General features: G+C 41.1%; 2 protein-coding genes across 2 annotated transcripts in view; one reads left to right on the plus strand and one right to left on the minus strand.

Annotated features, from left to right (window-relative positions):
- The window catches only part of mbnl1 (muscleblind-like splicing regulator 1), a 57466-nt gene extending 50056 nt beyond the window's left edge, over positions 1 to 7410 (minus strand). The window contains exon 1 of the mRNA XM_033649714.2: positions 7288 to 7410. The gene's annotated coding sequence lies outside the window, so the exon portion shown is untranslated. The remainder of the gene's footprint in view (positions 1 to 7287) is intronic.
- Positions 7411 to 7836: 426 nt separating this feature from the next.
- LOC117272301 (cullin-3-B-like) lies at positions 7837 to 20551 on the plus strand. Its single transcript, XM_033651150.2, has 16 exons — positions 7837 to 8134; positions 10745 to 10942; positions 12285 to 12398; positions 13956 to 14116; positions 14797 to 14911; positions 15007 to 15235; positions 15327 to 15472; positions 16527 to 16703; positions 16821 to 16991; positions 17112 to 17219; positions 17445 to 17569; positions 18701 to 18797; positions 18914 to 19048; positions 19203 to 19389; positions 19728 to 19873; positions 20004 to 20551. Exons 1-16 carry the CDS (start codon positions 8075 to 8077, stop codon positions 20133 to 20135), a joined length of 2301 nt encoding a protein of 766 aa, XP_033507041.1. The 5' UTR covers positions 7837 to 8074; the 3' UTR covers positions 20136 to 20551.
- Positions 20552 to 21718: the final 1167 nt, after the last annotated feature.

Consider the following 21718-nt stretch of genomic DNA (forward strand, 5'->3'; position numbering starts at 1 on the left):
TGTGTCATGTAATCTTTAATAACCTCGGTCTGCACTGAAACTAGATGCTGCTGGCCAGGATCCAGCTGATTTTCATGTGACAGAGAGACAAAGAGAGTAGACACTCATCTTCCACTAACACAGGATACATAGCATTTTATTTTAGTGTATAAGTTCAGACTGTTGCTGTGTGGTATACTGTAAATAAGCATGTAACTAAAGAAAACAATTATAAATAAATTAAATAACCATGAGATGCAACTATTTGCTAAAAATAAAATTCAATGTGTTGATGTTAGTTACGCTAAAAAGTAAAAAGAGACAGTAAGGCAGCGGCACTCATGAAAATGATGGACACGTTGCTATCTATTAACCATGGCAGCCCTGTGTATTTGAAATAAATGGATTAGATGAGGATTACTCATTGAGCCTCTACTCCCTTCCCATCCTTGTGTTTTCTTCTTGTGATATGACTGCACATGTATTATTGAAGACAGTGATCACATAAGACATGCTATGGAATACACAATAGGATTATCTATGGTGGAGAGACTAAGTCTCATCTTCACCTCCCACCTCCTATGGGGAGCACACAAATACAAGGCTGCCGTTTTTACTGCAACTCTGTGAAATGGCAAACGGCAAAGACCAATTCAAACCGACACAATCCCATTAGTCTATTCAAGGTCCCTGTCTGACCACCCTGCATAATGAGGAGATAAAGGCTACTGGGGCAATATCCATTAGTAACTGTTTTTATAAAGAGAATTAATCATGTCTCTTGTGTCATGGACAACTATTAATTCAATTAACCTCCCCTTGCAGGAATTGCATATTACAATTTTCCAAGGAACTTTAGTGATTTAGTAAGTCTGTGGCTCGAAGTCAAGCCCTTTACTAACTGTTACAATGGTTGTTGAGAGACCTGCATGTTTATACTGCCTCCTCCATATCTGACTCCAGCCTTCTCACTCCCTTATATAGTGCAGTTAACTGGAAATTTTTGCAGCTCCTTGGAAATCCTTCTGACATCATCTATTTTTTTGTGAACAATGAGCTCACTAACTGTCATCACCTCATCATGCAATTAGATCATAACTAGCGGCTATTATGTGACAAGTGATTTCAATAAAACATCAAATTATAGTCCTCTGGTGGTATTTAAGCTGTGCATGTCATGCCAGTGCATACAGATAACAGCCAGTGGTACAAAAGTGAATTAATGATATACAACTGCTCTGGTAAATATCAATTATTGTAATAGCTGAGGTTTACTCATTTAAGATAACTTCAGATGCAAACCTGGGTTCCATTACGTTTTACAGTGCCGTTTGTTTTTAATCTGGGAAAAAAAATATCAGGATTATTTTCATGAATTTATTGCATCTAAAGCTGAGGTGAACTGTTTTCTTTAAATGAGGTATGCAGTGTTGATCACATATCAGTGAAATTACTCTGCCACGTACACTGAAAATGTGACAATATTTAGATGATGCATGATGGTCCCTCAGAAGATATTTATGAACAAATTTGGAGATGTGATCACTTACATCACATCTGCAATGCACCCTCTGGGGTAGAAAAACAATGTCCATGCTATATCAAGAGTTTAAAGGACAGGTTCACAATTTTTCAAGTCTTTCTTAAAAGAGCAGTCTGGTGTCCATGTGAACAGTGGTGATGCATTTACGTGTATTCTGAAAAAAAAAAATCCTACTAAGCTCTAAACAAGGCTAATGAAAATGAATATTCCACTAATATTTACAATTACATGCAGCTTTGCATACTCAGATTTAAATCAAACCCTCAAACTATGGAAAAGTAAAATGGCTGGAGCCACTTCTTTGAATCAAAGTAGGATTTTTAAAAGTTTTCCACTGGTAGCAAACTTATTCAACTGTGCAAACACAGCCTCCCTCTTTCATTCCTCCAACCAGCTCCTTTAAAAGGTCAGCTTTGTGATATTTGTACATATTAAAAAACCTGTTAATATCCAGGTCTTTCATAATGTTTAAAAGTCAGTGTGTTTCTCCTTCTAACTAGAAATGTGTGCTTTTCTTTTGGGCATGCCTCTCTACCCCAGCCTTGCAAACTGTTGGCTGGTTTGTGTACAGCGCAACTGAATTAGCTGTATACATGTCCAAAGAATGCTCCTAAAACCCTAATAATACTGGCAGATCTCACATCGTTTAATCGGAAAATGCTTAATTTGAAAAAAGCCCTACTTCTCAACTCAATATCCAAACTGACCTGTATCATATCAGTGGAATATTAGCGTGTATGTAAATGGAGTCATTGAAATAGTTTCTGCTAGCTGCAATCATTCCTCCTGTTCATACTGGCCTTTGAGATGCCTAAGAGATTCTTTCCAAAAGTGCTTTCAGTGGAACAAAATTCACAGTCCTCGTCCGACACAAAATTGTGACCCTACCCTTGAACACAAACAAAATCCCAGGCAGTATCTCATCTAATATGACAATATCAGTAATGAATAATTACATTTCCCAGTGCTGAGTAACTCCATGTGTGCCTCGCTGGGCTGAGGCTAAAAACAGAAAAAGGGTTCAATCACCAGAATATCAAATACATTTTCTATACAGTAAAGACCCTCCACTTGGTATCATAGCAACCAGTGAACTCAACATGGCACCTATTGTAATTCTAAAACTAGCTAAGCTGAGCGCCAGACATAATTATATCTCTCTTCAACCAATCACAGAAGCCTGAGCCATAAATAACAGACTGCTCCCCTACAGCGCACCAGTCTGTGCCGAAAAGTCAACAAACACTTTCTCCAGTAGCGGCTCTTGCTCACTACTGGATTGGCCGTGCTCAGAAGAGGACAAACAAGAGAAGGAGAGAGACAGAGGCCTGTAGGTTTACAGAAAGAAAGAGCAAGAGATATAGAGTAGAGAGGAAAAGAAAAACAAATGTAGCCTATGATTACTGAGTCATAATGAGGGCTGTTGAATGGGACTGTGGCTATGAGCTATGTCATTAAAGACAGTGCCGAGTGGCTGGAAAACCTACAGGTCTCTATTTGAAACACTGGCATGCTGGAAGACAAGGACGCATAGCAGAGGACTCAAAAGTCCTTTCAAACAGCTTCTTCAAAGTTATTACAGCATTTCACAAATATTGCACTATGATCTCAATAGCAGAAGCTCTCTTGTAAGTGGCAATGGCTCCACTTTCAAGCCTTATTACCCTGTGTGTGTTTCTGCCAGACAGCTACCGCAGCGCTCTGCGAAACAGCTTAGTCCCCGGGGCCTTATATTTAGATTTTACGACCAATATTGAATTCTGACCTAAGATGTTTTCACCAGGGTGATTTAAGGTGTCACCTCGATGGGGCAACAAGTTATGGCTGCAATTACGTTCAGATCACATCACATCACATGGCTGGAGGAGGACGGTGGTACATTTGTTCCCTGTGGGCGATGAGTGATGGGATTGGGAATGTGTCCGCACATAACACATGTTACAAATGAACAGAACACTTGTTTTACTTAAGGGATTTGAGAATTTATCTAACCTCTCAATGTAATGTCATCATTGTCATTGTGGTGATGAGTCACAATGACAAAATGGCTGCATGGACGCAAAATGACCAAGCAGTTTGTGAAAGATCAGATAATGCCTCATTTTTAAACTTGCCCCAAGGCTTTTCAAAACACACTCGGTTTTGAAGGAATGTGATAATGCATCAGAATATCACGTTTGGTCACATATCTCCTGAGATATGTAAACACAGCAAGATAGACGTGCCACGAGACGTCCTTGGCATGTATCACATAATAAAAGCAGAGGTGTCCTACATTTCTCCTGCCCTCCTATGCTATTTGTTTTATCTCGCACCTCTCATGCTGGGAGGTGATACTTTCTAGACTTCAGTGTGACATATCCAGTGAGTCATAATCTTATCCTTGTTGGTGACATATATTACGTAGGTGCACATGGTTGACTAGGATTAGGTGTGCTTCGGCCAGTTGTATCATATGTTGCCATGATGGGGTTAACCCCCTGTCACAGCTAGTCTTTTCCACTGTGAGGGGGGCAACATTTTGGGGGAAGCAAAAAGCTCTATACTTCCCACTGTTCAGACTTTATACCATGAAACAGATTAAGAGCACAGTGTTGACCTTCAAAGCCCTCACCTTACCTGTGATTCTAAGATTTTTATCATTATGATGTTGTTATTACAAGATTTTGATGTATACAATAATTGCAGTTAATAATAACTGCTTGGTAACATTATCACATGATCTGCCACCCCAGTACCTTAAAAATAATATTATTTATGCAAACCTGAAGGACAAAAGTGTTCCTGCAGAGGTGAGGAGACTGTGTGCGATGCTACAGGCAGAACAGCCTGACCCCTCTCTCAGCTCCCAGGACGTTTTCTTCAAGCCTCCCTATTGGGATTCTGGTAGCCTACATTCCCTGCTTCAAGGTCGGCAGCAGTGGCAAATTAAATTACTTGTCCTGTTTTGTGGTGTTGGCGCCGGGTCAACAGCAACTTGGCTAAAATGATGAGTGCGGGATTCTGAAGGGAGCCGCATTTGTCCTGAGCCCCTGGTGTCATGTTTGCAAAGCAAGTAGCAGCGATGAAAAGAGCTGAAATCAAAAGCAGTGTATTAAATTCTGCTTCTGTAATCACTTGCAAAAAAAAATCAATTACCTCTGCTTTAAAATGCACCACTTTATACTGTTGTCCTTTGGGTTTACCCTGCTCTGGAGGATGTCTTGTGCTTGCACATGGAGTGAAGCTAGACTACATTAGGCCCAATTTGTTAAACTCACACAACAACTCACACCACCTGCTGGGCATCTAGGGTAGGATATGTGACAAAGTAAACGTTAAATATATTGTTTATTGATGCTGTTGTCATTGTGGCTTGTGTGCGTCTGACCACAGTTAATTTAACATCAATTTACATAGATGTCTTTCACTCAGCAGGGTCTTCTCTCCACAGTCAAAATACATTTCTGTCATGTGGGCTGTCAGCATTTCGTGTTCGCTGTCTCTACAGCAGCATGCAGAGTTTATCTCTCAGTTGCTGAGGGGGTTGTTATCAGCAGATAAACAGCTTACACACCACACTGTGGAATGGGAGGAACTTAGAGTATGTAATGGGGTGTCAAAACACGACACGAGCAAACAGACGACTTGATATTATGCTACCCTGGGCTGTTCAAATGTGTGTCACAGGGGCCTGTTTGCAATGGACAAATCAATGAGGAGTCCACACATCACCATATATTAGATATAGTTGTGTGTTTTATCATACCACTGTAGGCTGATGTGTAATTTGCCCATGATATGAAATGTGCTCACTTTCACAATAACAAGAACATGACCTCTGAAGACACATTAGGGCTATAGCTGCAGCACTTCTGTGTGCAAAACCACAGTTCACATGACACCATCGTTGTTGTCAATATCAGAGAGGATGTGAGCTATGCACACCATTTTCTCATCCGATATATATACCCAATACTGTAAGTCATTTTCTATAATGTGGCATTGTTACATGAACAATGGCTAGGCTGAGGAGAAATTGTGATGGGTGGTCATGCTTCAGCTCATGAGTATTCCAAAGAGGAAAAGAGCTAAACATGAAAACTAAGAGGACAAGTACTGCAGGCTGGAGTAACATCATGTACAATGTGTGGCCATACTGTATGGAGCAGAGGGTTTCTTGGCACTTCTACAGGAAGTTCAGTCCCATAGTCATCTCAGACATCCACAGTATGTAGAAGGCATACTGATACAGATAAATACACTGAAGCAAAAAAACGATACTAACAAATAGAAAAACCCACTGTTGATGTGTATAACTACATCAGAAGGTGCAGTTTAAGCATTGTATAAAACTAGAAAGCCTCCTAGTAGATCGCAAAAACTTTGACATCCTTGGAGCATTATCTTTCATATTTGTCACTAAATATGACATTATACATCCAAACAGTACTGTCTTTATGAGCACATCCCCTCAGTGATTAAACTATTGCTCTTAAAGTGTTTATGTGTCCATGACACCCATTTATAAGGCGATCTAAAGCAGAGCTAGTGATATAGTAGGAGTAATATTGAGGTGTAATCAGTTAGTATGCCTTGACATCACTGTTGCAGTCAGCGCTCCAACAGACTTGACAGTTTCAACCAGAAGAGGTCAGTAAAAACAATGGTTTTCTACTTGGTGTCAGGTTCCTCTTTAAGCATGTTGCTGGGGCACTAGACACTAGAGAGCAGCAGAGCAGCACCAAACAGACACTCAGTGACTCACGCGCTCTCCTCTTAATACCACACATAGGTGTTCTCACTATGAAGTCTCATAAGTACACACAAACAGCAAACATATATGTATTCATTGCACTTACTATCACTGTGTTATGAGCTAAAGTGAGTGTGAAGTTTTTAGATTTGTGTGGATGTTCTAAGGCTGTCTGCATGAGTCCCAATAATGAGGATATTGGTGTGGAAACTGAGTCTGTTTTGAACCTGTTTGGGTCTCTATGTCCATTTTAACCACAATGAGAAGTACTCTGAGTTAAAAGAAGAAGCTCACCCTATCTCTTTGACACAGACTGTTAGACCAAGGGCTACGCCTCTCCCAAGTACCTATTGTTGCTTTACGTTGAAAGACTAGATGAATATTTAACAGGAGGAGGGAAAGTGGTAGGCATCAGATCACTAAGAAGAAAATAACACTCTCCCCATCATGTGACCAGACTATCAATGGTCTGATGAAAGACTAGATTGCTGCTTTTGATTGGCTGCTTATTTCTCTGCTGACCCAATGCTGAGCTTTGGAATCAACTTTGAATGAAAAAAGGACATAGGTGTATGTCTAATCTGTGTGTTCACAGGTCAGATGGGGTCGTGTGATGGGTTGTATGGCTTTGAGAGGGATGCAGGCAGGGTGGTAAGGTGTGCAGTTGGCACCATGGACAGCGAACAGAGGCTGATACAGGTGATCAGTGCGATGCGGATGGAAATCAGAAAGCTTGAGCTGGAGAACATGGGTCTGAGGAGGACCGCTGGAGCTCATCTCAGAAAGAATGCAACTGTTCCCATCATGACACCAGAATGCAGAGGTATATATGCTATTATTAGCCCTATGTAGCTTTGGCTGGACTAGAATGTAAAATGTGCATATGTGGTGATTAATTTTGAGTGTTTGTGGCTTCAATCTAAGGTAGATTATTGGTTTAATATCCTTATAGCCTAATAGTTATTAATCCCATTTAACGTTTACAATAATATCCTTAAATGTAAGTGTCTTACTTTTCATATGGACTCACCTGCTGTTATATTTTCCTCATTCTGTCATTCAGAGAGCGTCGTCATGAAGGTGAGAAGATACTCCATCTTCCAGCCGCTGGTCCCTCATCGGAATTTGCAGCTGGACGATGCTAAAACAGCAACTGGAAAACAGCAAAGATGAAATTTAGCATGATATTAAACTGTAACTTACCTGACACTGACACAGAATGGTCGTGTAACGTTGTGCTGTCTGTTTAAAAAGTAACGTTAGCCTGCTAGCTGTTGGGGAAGGCAAAGCTAGCTTAGCGCTAACTGTTAACTCTATTTTAGCACTTGAAACCGTTAAACAAAATAGTGCCTCACTGTCACCAAATAAAGATTTTTTTCTGCCCTCGGTGTGTTTTTGTGAATAATTCTTATGTTAAATAATTGAATTTGACGCTAAAAGTTTCTTAAGTTCTTCAATACTTACGGCTTTTTCGTCGAAATATTAATAGCAAATGTACTGTCAACGTAACCGCTATGACAGGCAGTTATCAACCTGTGGAATGCACCTGTCTGTAAACTGACTTTACTCTCGCGAGATTTCGGCGTTGCGCAGTGGAGTACAGCCGTCCGCCATCACTGCATACAAGCTAACATTAGCCAAAAAACACTGAGAAGAGAGCGAGTGACAACAACACAACAGACACATAGACCGACCTAATTCCTGAAGGGGAGGTCACTGAGTTTCCCTGCCGCTTTCCTGGCGTAGAAAACAACCTAGCAACTGCCTTTCATGTAGTCTTTAAGTCAACTTAGCAACGAAAGTCGTTCTAACTAATCATGTCCAACCTCAAAGGCGGCACCAAGAAGGACACCAAGATGAGGATACGAGCCTTTCCTGTAAGTATTTACCGGCTCCGTGAGCGCTGAGACGCTAACTATGACACTCGAGTACCGGGGATGACAGGTCTCAGTGCTAGCAACTGCCTGCTAGCTAGCTGGTCAAACGAGAAAAACATGTCATTGTCAAATAAAAACTGATATTAGTTGGACAAATTACCCCGAAGAACATTAGCTGTGTTATCAATTCAGTTTATTTAAGGTTAGCTAGCTTCTTGCTCTGAAATGCTATCGTCATTTGACACGGGCTAGTGTTAGCATATGTAACGTTAAGGAAACTTCCTTAGTGACATATTAGCAAACGGTAGCTAGCTAAGTAGCAGGCCTGGTAACGTAAGCTAACCTGGCGCTAGCTAAGTTACAGTCAGTCAGCAAGTATCATTACGCTATAGTAACGGCTAGCTCTTTTGGCTGTTGGTGTTTTGTTGCACCACGCATTCGGTGCAGGCTGTTACAGATGGCAATTAACACATTAGCATGTAGTGTTAGCTTGAGAGCTAAAGCAACTTCAGCCTAACATGAGGGTAAACATGCTTTAGGTAACTTGAGTAGTTAATGTTGATGTCAGCCCAGCTACCTACTGTTAGTACTAACGTTTCTGTCACATAACATCTGCTGGTCACTGGGCTTAATGACACATTCACCCACTGAGTCAGTCTCTAATAATGAATGCAGTTGTCATGTTGGAAATGCAGTCTTGTCTAAGTTGCCTAGCCCTTGCAACATCATTCAATTTCTTGTTGAGATTGCTGGTGTGAAATACAGACAAATGCGTTTTCTTCTGTTAGATATCCAGGGTTATGAGTGGGTGTCTGGCAGAATGAGTCAGTGAGCAGATGAGTGAGTGAACACAGAAACATTGAGCTTAGATGCAAGTGCAAGACCAGCCAATTGGACCACAGTGTAGCCACAACCAGGTAATCTTAGTCAATATGATAAGAAAAATGAGTTATGGGATTAATACTGATTGATCCCGTTACAGCTGTTGTATTTTTTGTTGCCATTGAGACATGCTCATCGTGTGATGTGAAAAAACTGACTAATAATTTGAGTTGAACTGGAATTTGGCCTGGTCAGCTGTCAAGCTAGAGTTACTGTTCCCTACCCACCCAACATTTTGTTTCCCAAATCTAATTCTATTGATTGCTGATCTGACACTAGTATTCTCTTTCCCAAATTTTAAACATGTGTACCTCAAATGTAGCAGGATCATTTTTATGTAAAGTAAACATGAGGCTAAAGATTTAGTTGGCAGACATGACTGACTAAAGGAATGCAAAGGATGTAAGCTGAAATACTGAATTTTATAATGACAGTGACACAAAACTGTATAATATGGATCAATCACATCTGGCTGTCACTCAGTTGGCTTATTAAGATCAGTATTGAGGCAGACAATGTTGAGGTCATCCCTTCAGATGTATGGTGGGAGACACAGAAAGTGACCCCCACCAGGGCTTGGCAGTTTTGGCAGAAATCACAATATATCATGGTTAAGATAATAACTGCGTGCTTACATTTTGCCCTCAAATTAAAATTTAAGATCCTAGAGGGTCAACTGAGGTTAGAAGTATTTTCTGTCCAAAGGTTGAACGTGTCAAAGGTCGTAGAGAGGTTTGGAACAATTCACAGCTTCTTCTCTCCATTATCTGTACAGCTTTTGTGGTACAGTTTGGGAGAAATTGTAACAATAAGGTACTTTATGTCTTGGTTTAGCATCTTTATTTACCTTCTTCAATCCATCATCGTGGACACTCCAAAAAAGAGAATAATTTGTTGCCAGGGTGTTTGGTAAGCCCACCTGTTTGCTGGGATCAAACAGCACTTGCTTTGTCTTAGGATTGTGAAGCTTTTCAAGCAGTGTGGTCAGAACAATAGGACAGTATCACAACCTACACACTAGGACGGGTGGCTAACTTTCTCCATGATAGTTCCTCAATTTGTTTGTTATGGCTCTGTTTCTGCCACATGATTGACAGAAATGACATCAATGATGATCTTGCTGTTGCTGCTGACAAGACTACACAAGTATAAAAGGGTGATATGATTGTGGCTTTCTCTTAACCAAAACTGTAGTTTCTATGCTGCTGCATTGAGATGTTTGGTCATATTGCTTCTATAAGCTTGCAAAGTTATCTAACAGCACGCAGAATCATCGAGACATCACCTGCATTGTATTGCAGAGGGAATTGCAAGTAACAAATGTGGCTTACTTCCATTCCTGCTGTACTTGAGCACCTAAGCTTTACTGTGAAATCATCAATCGGACGTGTGCTTTCAAAAAGCTATATCTTCTCTGTCCACACTGCAAGGTAGAAATTGCCTGCTCAGTGTGGAAGTATGTCTGTACATATGTTATTGTATATGTTTTGAAATCTTCATGGACATAGCTTTAGAAAGCTTCAATACTTTTATTTCTTTACAGTGCAGTACATATACTGAACCTGTATTATGGATCTTTTTCACAAGTGGTCTACTATCTTGTATTCAGTGATATCGCAAAGAATAGTCCGTGGCTGGCATGACTGTCGTCGTCTACTTATACTATGTGGAAATAATAAGGAATAGACATTATCCAAGAGAACACACTGTCGTCTTTGTCCCTCCTAGATGACAATGGATGAGAAGTATGTGAACAACATCTGGGACCTTCTAAAGAATGCCATCCAAGAGATCCAGAGGAAGAACAACAGTGGGCTAAGCTTTGAGGAACTGTACAGGAACGCCTACACCATGGTGCTCCACAAGCATGGGGAGAAACTCTACACAGGCTTGAGGGAGGTCGTCACAGAGCACCTCATCAACAAAGTAAAGAAACAGTTTCCTTTCTCATGCAGCTCGTTTTTTGAAAACCGAAAAGAAACTTTGGATTGTCAATGATAATTCATTAACATTGTGCCTCTTAAAATGACCATTTGTACCGCGTGTTGCTTGAATTTGTGAATGATACTTTGTTTTTCTTGCATGTTGCAAAGATGAACAAAGAATCCAAAAACAGGGAAAAATTTTGATGAATTGAAGTCATAGGGACTTGAACAACAGCAAATCTGTATTAAAACATCCATTACAAACTCAAACAACTCATGCAGTGTTATCCAAGTTTAAGTTATCCAGTCGTATGCTCACTGCTACTCAAAGATGCTTTTTCGCTAAACTTAACTATTTAAAACACTTGAGCATAAACAGTCTCAGGTGCATATAAGGAGCGAGCCTGGACATGCATCTGCATTTGAATCCTGCTCAACAGAATGTACAAGCAGAGTTGAAACACACACACTTGCCATGCGCATTATGAAAGTGTTTTAAATGGTAAGGTTTCAGCAAAAATGCATGTGTTTGGAAAGTAGTGACCATATGACTGGAGATATGAGACTTGGACTATACCGCAAGAAATGTGTAGGTGTTTGTGAACGGATGTTATGATAAAGTTTTGCCTTTGTTAAACATGGCCCCCCTTTACTTTAGAGAAGACAGAGTAGTTGTGCACACATCCAATCCTGCTTTAGGTCAGGTGCTGGATAATAGGGGTCCATGCAGAAAGAAGAAGAAAATCCGCACACTGAATTAGAAAAAAGCAACGTTAACGTTGCTTTTTTAGTCATTAAAAATTTACTGGGAGCTCTAATTCAGTGTGCAGATTTTCTTCTTCGTCCCCCCTTTACTTTAGTTCATCTAGAATGTTCACTGTTTTTGGATTCGTAGTTGACCATTAAGGCGTATGAGAAAAACAAAGTTGTCTTCACAAATTCAGTGTAACACAGGGTGAGTAATCGGTATACAGATTCTCACTTTGTGGGTGAAGTATTCCTTTAGGTCTCAAGTCTTAAGGCTACTGTTACTGATAAATTAAAAAAATAGAATTGCCTCTTGTTGGCAAACAAATAGCGGTAAAACGGTAAAGAACATGCTTGCAGGATGTTGACAACAAAATAAACAAGCTTAGACACACATTGTTTACCAAGCATAATACACAGACTGTGAATGGACTTTGGTTAGTAAGTTTCCAGACAGCAATGACGTCCAAAGCTGTTGTAAACTCTCCATTTTCCTTTCAATAATTTCACCAGTGCTCTTGTGACCTAATGTTGATCAGTCACACAAGAGATAACTTGATGTGACCTCAATTCTGTCAATCTGTTTGTGTTTTCAGGTCCGGGAAGATGTCTTAAACTCTCTAAATAATAACTTTCTGCAAACACTGAATCAGGCCTGGAATGACCATCAGACTGCCATGGTTATGATCAGAGACATCCTCATGTACATGGTAAATAGGCTGGTTTGCTCTCTTGTCATATCCATTTTGTATAAGTTGTTCTGTAGCTATAGATGCATTGCTGTACAGAAATATTTAACATTTCCCAAAGCAGTGTTGGCTCTTTTTTTTGGTCACTGGGACCAGAATTTCTATGTTTGTCCTATGGGTTATGTCGCTTTGCAAGGGGATTATGGTGCTTGTTTCCTGTCATGAATAATTTTGTGCTTTTAAATAAACAGCCTTTTGTTTCCAACTCTGGCCAACCTTCACCTCCGTCCTATTCTGGACTTTGTAAGGTGCTGTTTTATTTGTGGTCCTAACAATAAGCCTCTGTTGCTGTATTTATTTGTTTTGTTAGAAAACTGGCAGGACTAGTTGATTTGCTTTAGCAGCAAGTCCAAAATGTTAGCGGGGGTGTGTGTGAGTGAGTGAGCCCTCGAGATAGGCACAAGTGTAGGCTAAACAATGGCACAGTCAGTACAGAGACTGCAAAGCTCTCCTGGGGTTCTTTTGTTCTGCACTCTCCTTTTTCCTGTCCTGGCCTTACCCCGGACAGTTGGCTTTCCGGGGTTTGACTACGACAGGCTCCCCACGTCTGTGCAATGAGAGCAGCCTGCTGTTGTTACCTGCCTGCTGACCTCTACAGGAGAGCCAGACAGATGCAGCAAGTGTGACTTTGCTTTTCTCACCTGGTGTATTTACCTTTTAGAAGCCACTGCCTGTGTTGAGGCCCTGGAGACATTATTTGTCTAGGAGAGGTAGGGCCATTGTAGATTTCCATGCAGTATTCATTAATTTAAATGCTGAGCACACATGTATTATATTTCTAAAACTTTTTAGCCTGTTATCTGCTCTCTATATATTTTTCATAGTAATCTAATCTAAGAAATGCAAAGTCATTCAGTAGTCAAATGGGAAAAAATGGAGAGGCATCAGAAAGCCAAACCCCATAAGTTCATAAAACAGACTTTTGGAAATTGGCAGGCTTGACAATAAGCGCTCTTATACGCAAATAAAAAGACAAACAGCCACGCAAATCACATTATGATACCATGTAATATCCTGGAAGTTAGTTGTAGTTTGCACTTGTTAATATTTGTCATTCTAGATGTTTGCAAATCTTGTTACTGAATGGCATTGTAAATATTTTATCACCCACATCCCTCATAAATATTTATGCTTTCTGGATGGAGCTTATTTTGTACCCCTGTGTTTTCTGGGAATAGTTCAGACACCTACCGGGCATTAGTTGCGACGCTGTAATGACCTTATAAAAGCTTTGCACCCTGGCAGTGAGATTGTGTAGTTTATAATGAAAGGTTTGCTGGCAATAAAAAGAACCTTGCACTACACTGGATGTAGTTTTTTTACACTGGTCAGCACACAGGATATTTGCCTAAGGAGTGGGATTGGGATGATGCCTTACATATAGTGTTACCTGTGCTTTTAAATCTCTCAACATGCACACATCTATATGAATGTAAATGAGTCAGTTTGAGCCATATTACTTCTTTCCATGTAACAGTACTTAATGTATTTTTCACCCCATTCTGTCTCGTCTCCCAGGACCGGGTCTATGTTCAGCAAAACAACGTGGAGAATGTGTACAACCTCGGCCTCATCATATTCAGGGACCAGGTGGTGCGCTACGGCTGCATTCGAGACCACCTACGGCAGACGTTACTGGACATGATTGCTCGTGAGAGGAAGGGAGAGGTTGTAGACAGGTATGCAGGAGTACTACCAGTACTCCTACTAGTATACGACTATATTGTGTGTTATTGCTTTGTTCAGTGCCTCCTTGCCCCGCTTTCGCTGTTGCGCTCTCTCTATCATGGCATCACTGTGGGAGTGTGAGCTCCGCACCAATCACGTTGAGAGTTCGCCCACACAGTGACTGAGCTAACTATTAGCATCACACATCACATGTAACCTAGCAGGTTTAACAACAGAGTCAAGCCGTTTCAGTGTCTGTGTGAGTTTGTTAGGACCGATTTACAGTTTAGTGTTAGATGTTAGCCGCTGCTGCTGTGTTAGCTCAACCGGGAAGACATTGAATTGACTGCTCTGATATAGGTGTGCATCTCTGCCTCATTCACCTGTTGAGGGGTCCTGTAGTTGTCTCCCAGGAGCAACATCATGGCATTGCCCTGGCAGCCTTGTACAACTCCAGCCTGGGCAGCACATTGCCGCTCACGTAGTGCTAGTTTATTATATTTAATTTAATGGGTCAAAATTCTTATGGTCAGTTAACGGTTAAACATATTATTGAGAACATCCCTAGTTTCAGCTAAATGCATGATTATAATCCTTACTTTTTGTTGCTTATTTTTTGTAAATCTCGTTGCAATATATTATTTTCTGATTGCTAATATGGAAGCCTCGCCTTTTCTGTCATCGATTGCAGGGGTGCCATCAGAAATGCGTGCCAGATGCTGATGATTCTTGGTCTGGATGGCAGGTCTGTATACGAGGAGGACTTTGAGTGTCCTTTCTTAGATATGTCAGCGGAATTCTTCCAGGTAAGTCTGCGGTCGATTTTTCTTGGTTTCTCTATGTTTTTGTAATCACTGAAAATCTTAATAGTCTAACAAACAAATAATTCCTGCTCTTTCAGATGGAGAGCCAAAAGTTCCTAGCAGAAAACAGTGCCAGTGTCTACATTAAGAAGGTCGAGGCCAGAATCAATGAAGAGATTGAGCGAGTTATGCACTGCCTGGACAAGTCTACAGAGGAGCCCATTGTCAAGGTGGTGGAAAGGGAGCTCATTTCTAAACACATGAAGACCATCGTGGAGATGGAGAACTCTGGCCTCGTCCATATGCTCAAGAACGGCAAGACAGAAGGTAAAAGCTTCATTTTGTTGATGTTTCCAATAATTATGATTTTAAGATAAAGATGTAAGCATAATCTGTCCCCGTCATGTTTTCCTTTCAGACCTGGCATGCATGTACAAGCTGTTCAGTCGTGTGCCAAATGGCCTGAAAACGATGTGCGAGTGTATGAGCTCTTACTTGAGGGAGCAAGGCAAAGCTCTGGTGTCAGAAGAGGGAGAGGGCAAGAACCCTGTCGACTATATCCAGGTATGCTGGTTGAACAATGAGCCCAAAAGCTACGTTCACATTACAGGGCGCAGTGCTTAATTCCGATAATTTCCCCGGATCCGATCTTTCTTCCTTGACTGTTTACATTCATGTTTGAAGTGACCCATATCTGACATCAGTGTGAACGTGTATCTGCCCTGAAATTCCTCGCAAGCAACAAATAACTCACACACAATTGCAAAACAGGCATTTCAGGGGAGAGTGAATGACATAGTGGCGCAAGCTTCATCTCTCAAATGATTGCCGTAGTAGGAAGGTTTGATGATGTCATTCTGCATCATAAATAGCCATGTGCTTCTCTTTGGAAGAGTGTGTAGCATATTTTCAGAGAAATGGGCATTTGTTTTCGGGATAACTGTCTGTTGTTTGGTTTGCTAGCTCTGTTGACAGCTATTGCTGGTCGTTCTGCCACCTGAATTGGAGTCAGGAGTGATAGGGCAGTGATATGAAGGGTCTGATGGAGGAACAGGTCTTTTAAACCTTAAGATGTCCAGGGCTTCATTCCAATATCTGTCGGCACCCAACGACAACACTGTCACAGCACGTAGGCAAGCTGTCCCTGTCAGAAGGCGTCTGGCAGTCGGGCTGTATTGACTGACAAGTGGGGCAGCCTACCACAGCAGCAGTACAGCCAGGCAGCCTTCAGAGTTTTAAACAGACCGCTCCGGCGCTATATGATGAGTAATCTGCTCCTGTGCAGTAAAGTATGATGTGGAAAAATCGTGGATTTATGGGTCAGACGCACAGGAAGTCCGATATGATTGTTCTCATGGCCAGTGATCAGATTTATTGGATTTAGGACCACACATGAAAGTGGCCAAGATCTGATTGGAAAGAATTGGATTTCTATGTCCTCTTTATGCTGAAAAAAATAAATCTGTGTGATATGAAAGCAAAAAAAATCTGATTTGGACCACATTAGCTTGTAATGTGAACATAGCCTTAGATTTGCGAGGCCTCCTTGAAATAATGAATGAGGGGGAAGTGTGTCTTAATAGATAATATCATCTCTTTGTACTTGCCTCCTCAACAGGGCCTGCTAGACCTGAAGACACGATTTGATCGTTTCCTCCTCGAGTCTTTCAACAATGACCGACTCTTCAAACAAACCATAGCAGGAGACTTTGAGTATTTCCTTAACCTCAACTCCCGCTCACCAGAGTACCTATCACTCTTTATTGATGACAAGCTCAAGAAGGGTGTCAAAGGGGTATGTAGCTTCGAATTTTCTTCCAGTGCCTACCAGATATTTTTTCCGTTTTTATGCCTTGCAAGAAAATCATTTTTACATTGGCTCATTATTTTTCTCCCTGTCTCGTTTGACCAGTTGACAGAACAGGAGGTCGAGTCGATCCTCGACAAGGCCATGGTGTTATTCCGGTTCATGCAGGAGAAGGATGTGTTTGAAAGGTACTACAAGCAGCACCTGGGCCGCAGGCTGCTCAGCAACAAGAGTGTGTCAGACGACTCAGAGAAGAACATGATCTCTAAGCTGAAGGTAAAAAAAAAAAAGAGAAAGTTTTACGGATACGTATGCATATCTCTTCTCCTGTTCCCCATTTCACTCTGTCTAAACCCCCATCAGCAGTTTCAGCTCACTGTTCTTTCCCCTTCACAGACAGAATGTGGCTGTCAGTTCACCTCCAAACTGGAAGGGATGTTCAGGGACATGAGCATCTCCAACACCACCATGGATGAGTTCAGGCAACACATACAAACCACGTCGGTAAGACAGTCAGACGCCTTTTCAGAGAAGCAAAACACTAATAATTCTTCACAAGGGACACGTTAAGTTCAACACACGATCCACATGTTTATAGAAGAACGTTTAAAACACAGGATTGCAAGTATTGTATTGTGTAACTGTTATTCTGATATGGAGATGTAATAACTGTTCAGTCATGTCAACTCAAAGTGTATATTGAAAGAAACTTCCGTGCATCTCTCTCAGGCATCTCTAAGTGGTGTGGACCTCACAGTAAGAGTCCTCACTACTGGCTACTGGCCCACACAGTCGGCAACACCTAAATGCACCATCCCCCCCTCTCCCAGACATGCCTTTGAAGTCTTCAGAAGGTAATGCTCTGAAATTCAGTCAAGTGGTTTACTATACACAGGGAGCAGAGGTGTCATAATTCTCCTAATCCATGACTTGATTTGACTTGAGAATTTAAGGTCACAATTCGATTCAGTTTTCGAGTTTAAACTTTTTTTTCTTCTGCACCAAAGTCTATGCCACTATGCCGTTGTTAGACTATCGAGTTTTGATTTCTAAAGGCCAGTTCAGACCACAGATTAGCAACAAGACGAAACCGTTTTAGAATGTTGCAGAGAAAAGTTGCAGCGGTGTGAACTGACCCATCTGAGCTCAACTCGAGCTGGCTGATGGTGTCACCTGCAACTCCACTGGTCAAATCACCGTCAGCTGGTTTTAGAGCGTAAAGCACGTCACCTGTTTCTACAGCCAATCAGCTTGTAGTGTGAAGGCAAAATAACCACAGATGGCGTGTCCGCTTGCTGAGGCAGGTGCTCTGTCCTTGCCGAGCCCTCTTTTTCCATCCTTACGTGGTTGTTTATATTACTGTGGCGTATTTATCATGAATACAGTTCATCTGATGCTTGTTTTTTCTGTTTTTCACCGTTTCATCTCTACTACAAATGCAGCTGTAGCCAGTGTCTCACTATCACTATACTCATTCATATTTTAAGAAGCTACAAATTATATTCAGCCACAAAATAAGTCTGAAAAGCTGCAAATCAGAACAGAAATACAGAGAGTTGTTGCATAGAGAAGATACACTGTCTCATCTAGTTGCATTCGTGTGAACCGGCATCTCATCACAAATCTTCGGTCTGAACTGGGCTTTAAGATCAACAGATTGTTAGTTTTATGCCCCAACAGCAGTCATTTACATGTTCAGTATCTTTAAAAGGACAGGCTACATGGTATCAAGTGTGATATAACTGCTATAGTTTTGGGAATGTACAACACTAAGGCCATATGTTCAAATTTGAATAATGTATTTAAAATGTAAAAACATGAAATGATTCATCGCCAATCCTGCTTTTGATTTCAATAATTGCAATTGAAAGCCCACTTCGATTGATATTCAATTTAGAGTCAGAATCATGACACCTCTAACAGGAAGGCTCAGTGTTGTTCTGTGTCGTTTCTAAAGAACTTAGTCCTGGCTTTTATTTGAACAGGTTTTACCTCGCTAAGCACAGTGGTAGACAGCTCACACTGCAACACCATATGGGCGGGGCAGACCTAAACGCAACTTTCTATGGAGCTATTAAAAAGGTATTTATAAAACGCCATTTGCTTTTTTTATTATAAATCACATAAATCAAGATACAATGTTGTTCACTATAATTCCAAAGTATGGCGTTTCACCATCCTTTCTACTTCATCTGCAGGAGGATGGTTCAGAGGTGGGTGTGGGAGGTGCTCAGGTGACTGGCTCAAACACACGGAAGCACATATTGCAGGTCTCCACCTTTCAGATGACCATTCTCATGCTCTTCAATAACAGAGAAAAGTGCACTTTCGAGGTGGGGACACAGTGAAGCACCTTTATCTTTAACCTCATCTTCCCATTCGATCTTTTAGTCTGTGTAGAGATCATTTCTGCTCACTGTATGACTTGTTTGCATCCATGTCCTTCCCCGTTCACAACCACGTCACCCATTCTGTCCCCGTCCACAGGAGATCCAGCAGGAGACAGATATTCCTGAGCGGGAGTTAGTGCGAGCGTTGCAGTCGTTGGCCTGTGGGAAGCCGACGCAGAGAGTTCTCACCAAGGAGCCAAAGTCTAAGGAGATCGAGAGCGGCCATGTGTTTACAGTTAACGATCAGTTTACTTCTAAACTGCACAGAGTCAAAATACAGACAGGTGGGCAAAGTTTGTGAACAACACATACAGTCACCTGGTGCAGCTTCTGTCCAACACATTGTGCTGTGTTATTGAAGAGGTTTCATTTCTAACCCTTTTTAATCAAATCTAAGTATTTATTAGCATTTTAAGTACATTGTGTACAGTAACAGATAAACATTTAGCTCAGAACATTATTACAGTACCACAGTATCATTATTCAACCTTTCAGAAACATGGCTTTGTGACATGGCAGTGGGCTGGGACTCTTCCTTTCTGCTTATGCAAAACCATACCTTGAGTGATCTTCTCCATTTTCTCCCCGAACCTCATCTTGTCCGTTTCTCCTACTTTCCCAGTTGCTGCTAAACAAGGGGAATCAGACCCCGAAAGGAAAGAGACACGGCAGAAAGTGGATGACGACAGGAAGCATGAGATTGAGGCAGCCATTGTCCGAATCATGAAGTCAAGGAAGAAGATGCAGCACAATGTCCTGGTGGCGGAGGTAAGGAGCTTCCTATTAGAATACACAGTTTGGTCTGTTTCACTTAAATAACTGGCATAACTCTTCTTAATATTTTATTGTGACTCCATGTTCTCACGTTTTCATACACTTTGTGACCTTGTGTTTTCAGGTAACTCAGCAGCTCCGGGCACGTTTTCTTCCGAGTCCTGTCGTAATTAAAAAGCGTATAGAAGGACTAATAGAAAGAGAATACTTGGCAAGGACACCGGAAGATCGCAAAGTGTACACCTACGTTGCATAAAAGATGAACTGTGGATGGGAGGAAGAAGAGACTGGATTGGGGGTGGGGGGGATTTGTTTGTTTTCTTTGGACTGTTGTTACGCATGGACTGGAAGTTTCTTTTAAAGACAAATGCTGGGAACCTGATTAATCCTCCCGTACAAAAACACAGTAAACACACGTAAAATGGGGAATGAAATGTCGGCGCAGAGAAAAAAAAAGAATCCATCAAAACTTGTAGATGATTTTTAAATCAGGCACAGTCTTCCTCTTCCCTGTGAGTTTTAACATGGATGGATCCAGCTTCAAGCTTTTCACTGTTTTACCCTTGTAGAGATCAAACTTGCAAAGAATCCCTTGGGAAAAATGTGAATGCACCACATTATTATTATTTTTTGTTTCAATACTGTATAAAAAAAATAAAATTATTAAAAACAGCAAATGTGGATTGTTACAAAAGGAAAATAAAAATAATGAGTATTGATGCTCTGTAGTTTCTCACAGAAATGCTCTGCTGATCTTCTACATTTGACTCTTACATAACCTCATTGTTATCTCACACTGCAGTCAGTATGAAAACATCTGTTCCGACCTTTTTCTGAGTCCAAAGAATCAACTGAATTTTATCTCCCAAAATGCTCACAACAGTGGTATCTGCTCCAGTTTGTTATATAAAGAAATACACAATATTTTGAGCCCAAATCGGCTCCTTGTGAGGACTGAGAAATCTGAACAGGAGCAGATGACTGATGCCACATTACATCCATCAGACTGGGCTTTAAATGTCCCATTATTAACACTGCAATTATTGAACAACTTCAAAGGGGATCATTATCTAGATTGGTGGTTCTCAATCAGGGGTCCTCTTGGGGAGTTCTGAGTGTCCCCAGAAAAATAGTTAACGGTTTATTTTCACTATTTAATACACTATAAAAGTGAGACTGGTATAAGTAAGAGGCATATCAGTGACAAGTCTGATTACAGGACTCACTTTGTGCACGCCTATCAGCTATCTTTGAAAACTACAGAATTCAGGTTTTAATCATATCTGACGACCAAAATCTTTTCAGAGGGAGGTCACACAGGGTTCTGTGACCTGTGTATCACTTTTGAGAATGATTGAGAACCACTGATCCATATCACTGGCTTGAAACCTGGGATCCCAGCCTCCACTAGGGGTCACCAAAGCTTCACGGGGTGTTTCGAGGCCTTCCTGATTTTAAGGGTTATTAGAAAACTTGTTTAAAACCAGTGGTTCCCAACTGGTCCAGCCCCAGGGTCCAGATTTCCTCTTAGTCATTAGTTCAAGTCCACAGTTTATTACAGTTAATGTCACACTTGCATTTGGCCATGTCGTTAAGCTAGTTTGCTGTTCGTCACTCACTCTACAGCACGAAACAGCACTTCAAAATAAAAGCTCTGTGCCAGAAATTCACTGTACTTGAAAATAAAGTGTTTTTCACAAACTTGACATGTTTCAGAGTCACTTGCGGATCCATTCAGAATTAACCTGTGACCCACCGTTTAGGAACCACTGTGTTAAACCACACAGTATGCCCGTATCTTAGCACGTCATTCATTTCTTTGAAGAAAACTGAAAGAAA

This window comes from Epinephelus lanceolatus, chromosome 12 (assembly GCF_041903045.1).
Source record: "Epinephelus lanceolatus isolate andai-2023 chromosome 12, ASM4190304v1, whole genome shotgun sequence".
In the NCBI taxonomy this organism is placed as follows: Eukaryota; Metazoa; Chordata; class Actinopteri; order Perciformes; family Serranidae; genus Epinephelus; species Epinephelus lanceolatus.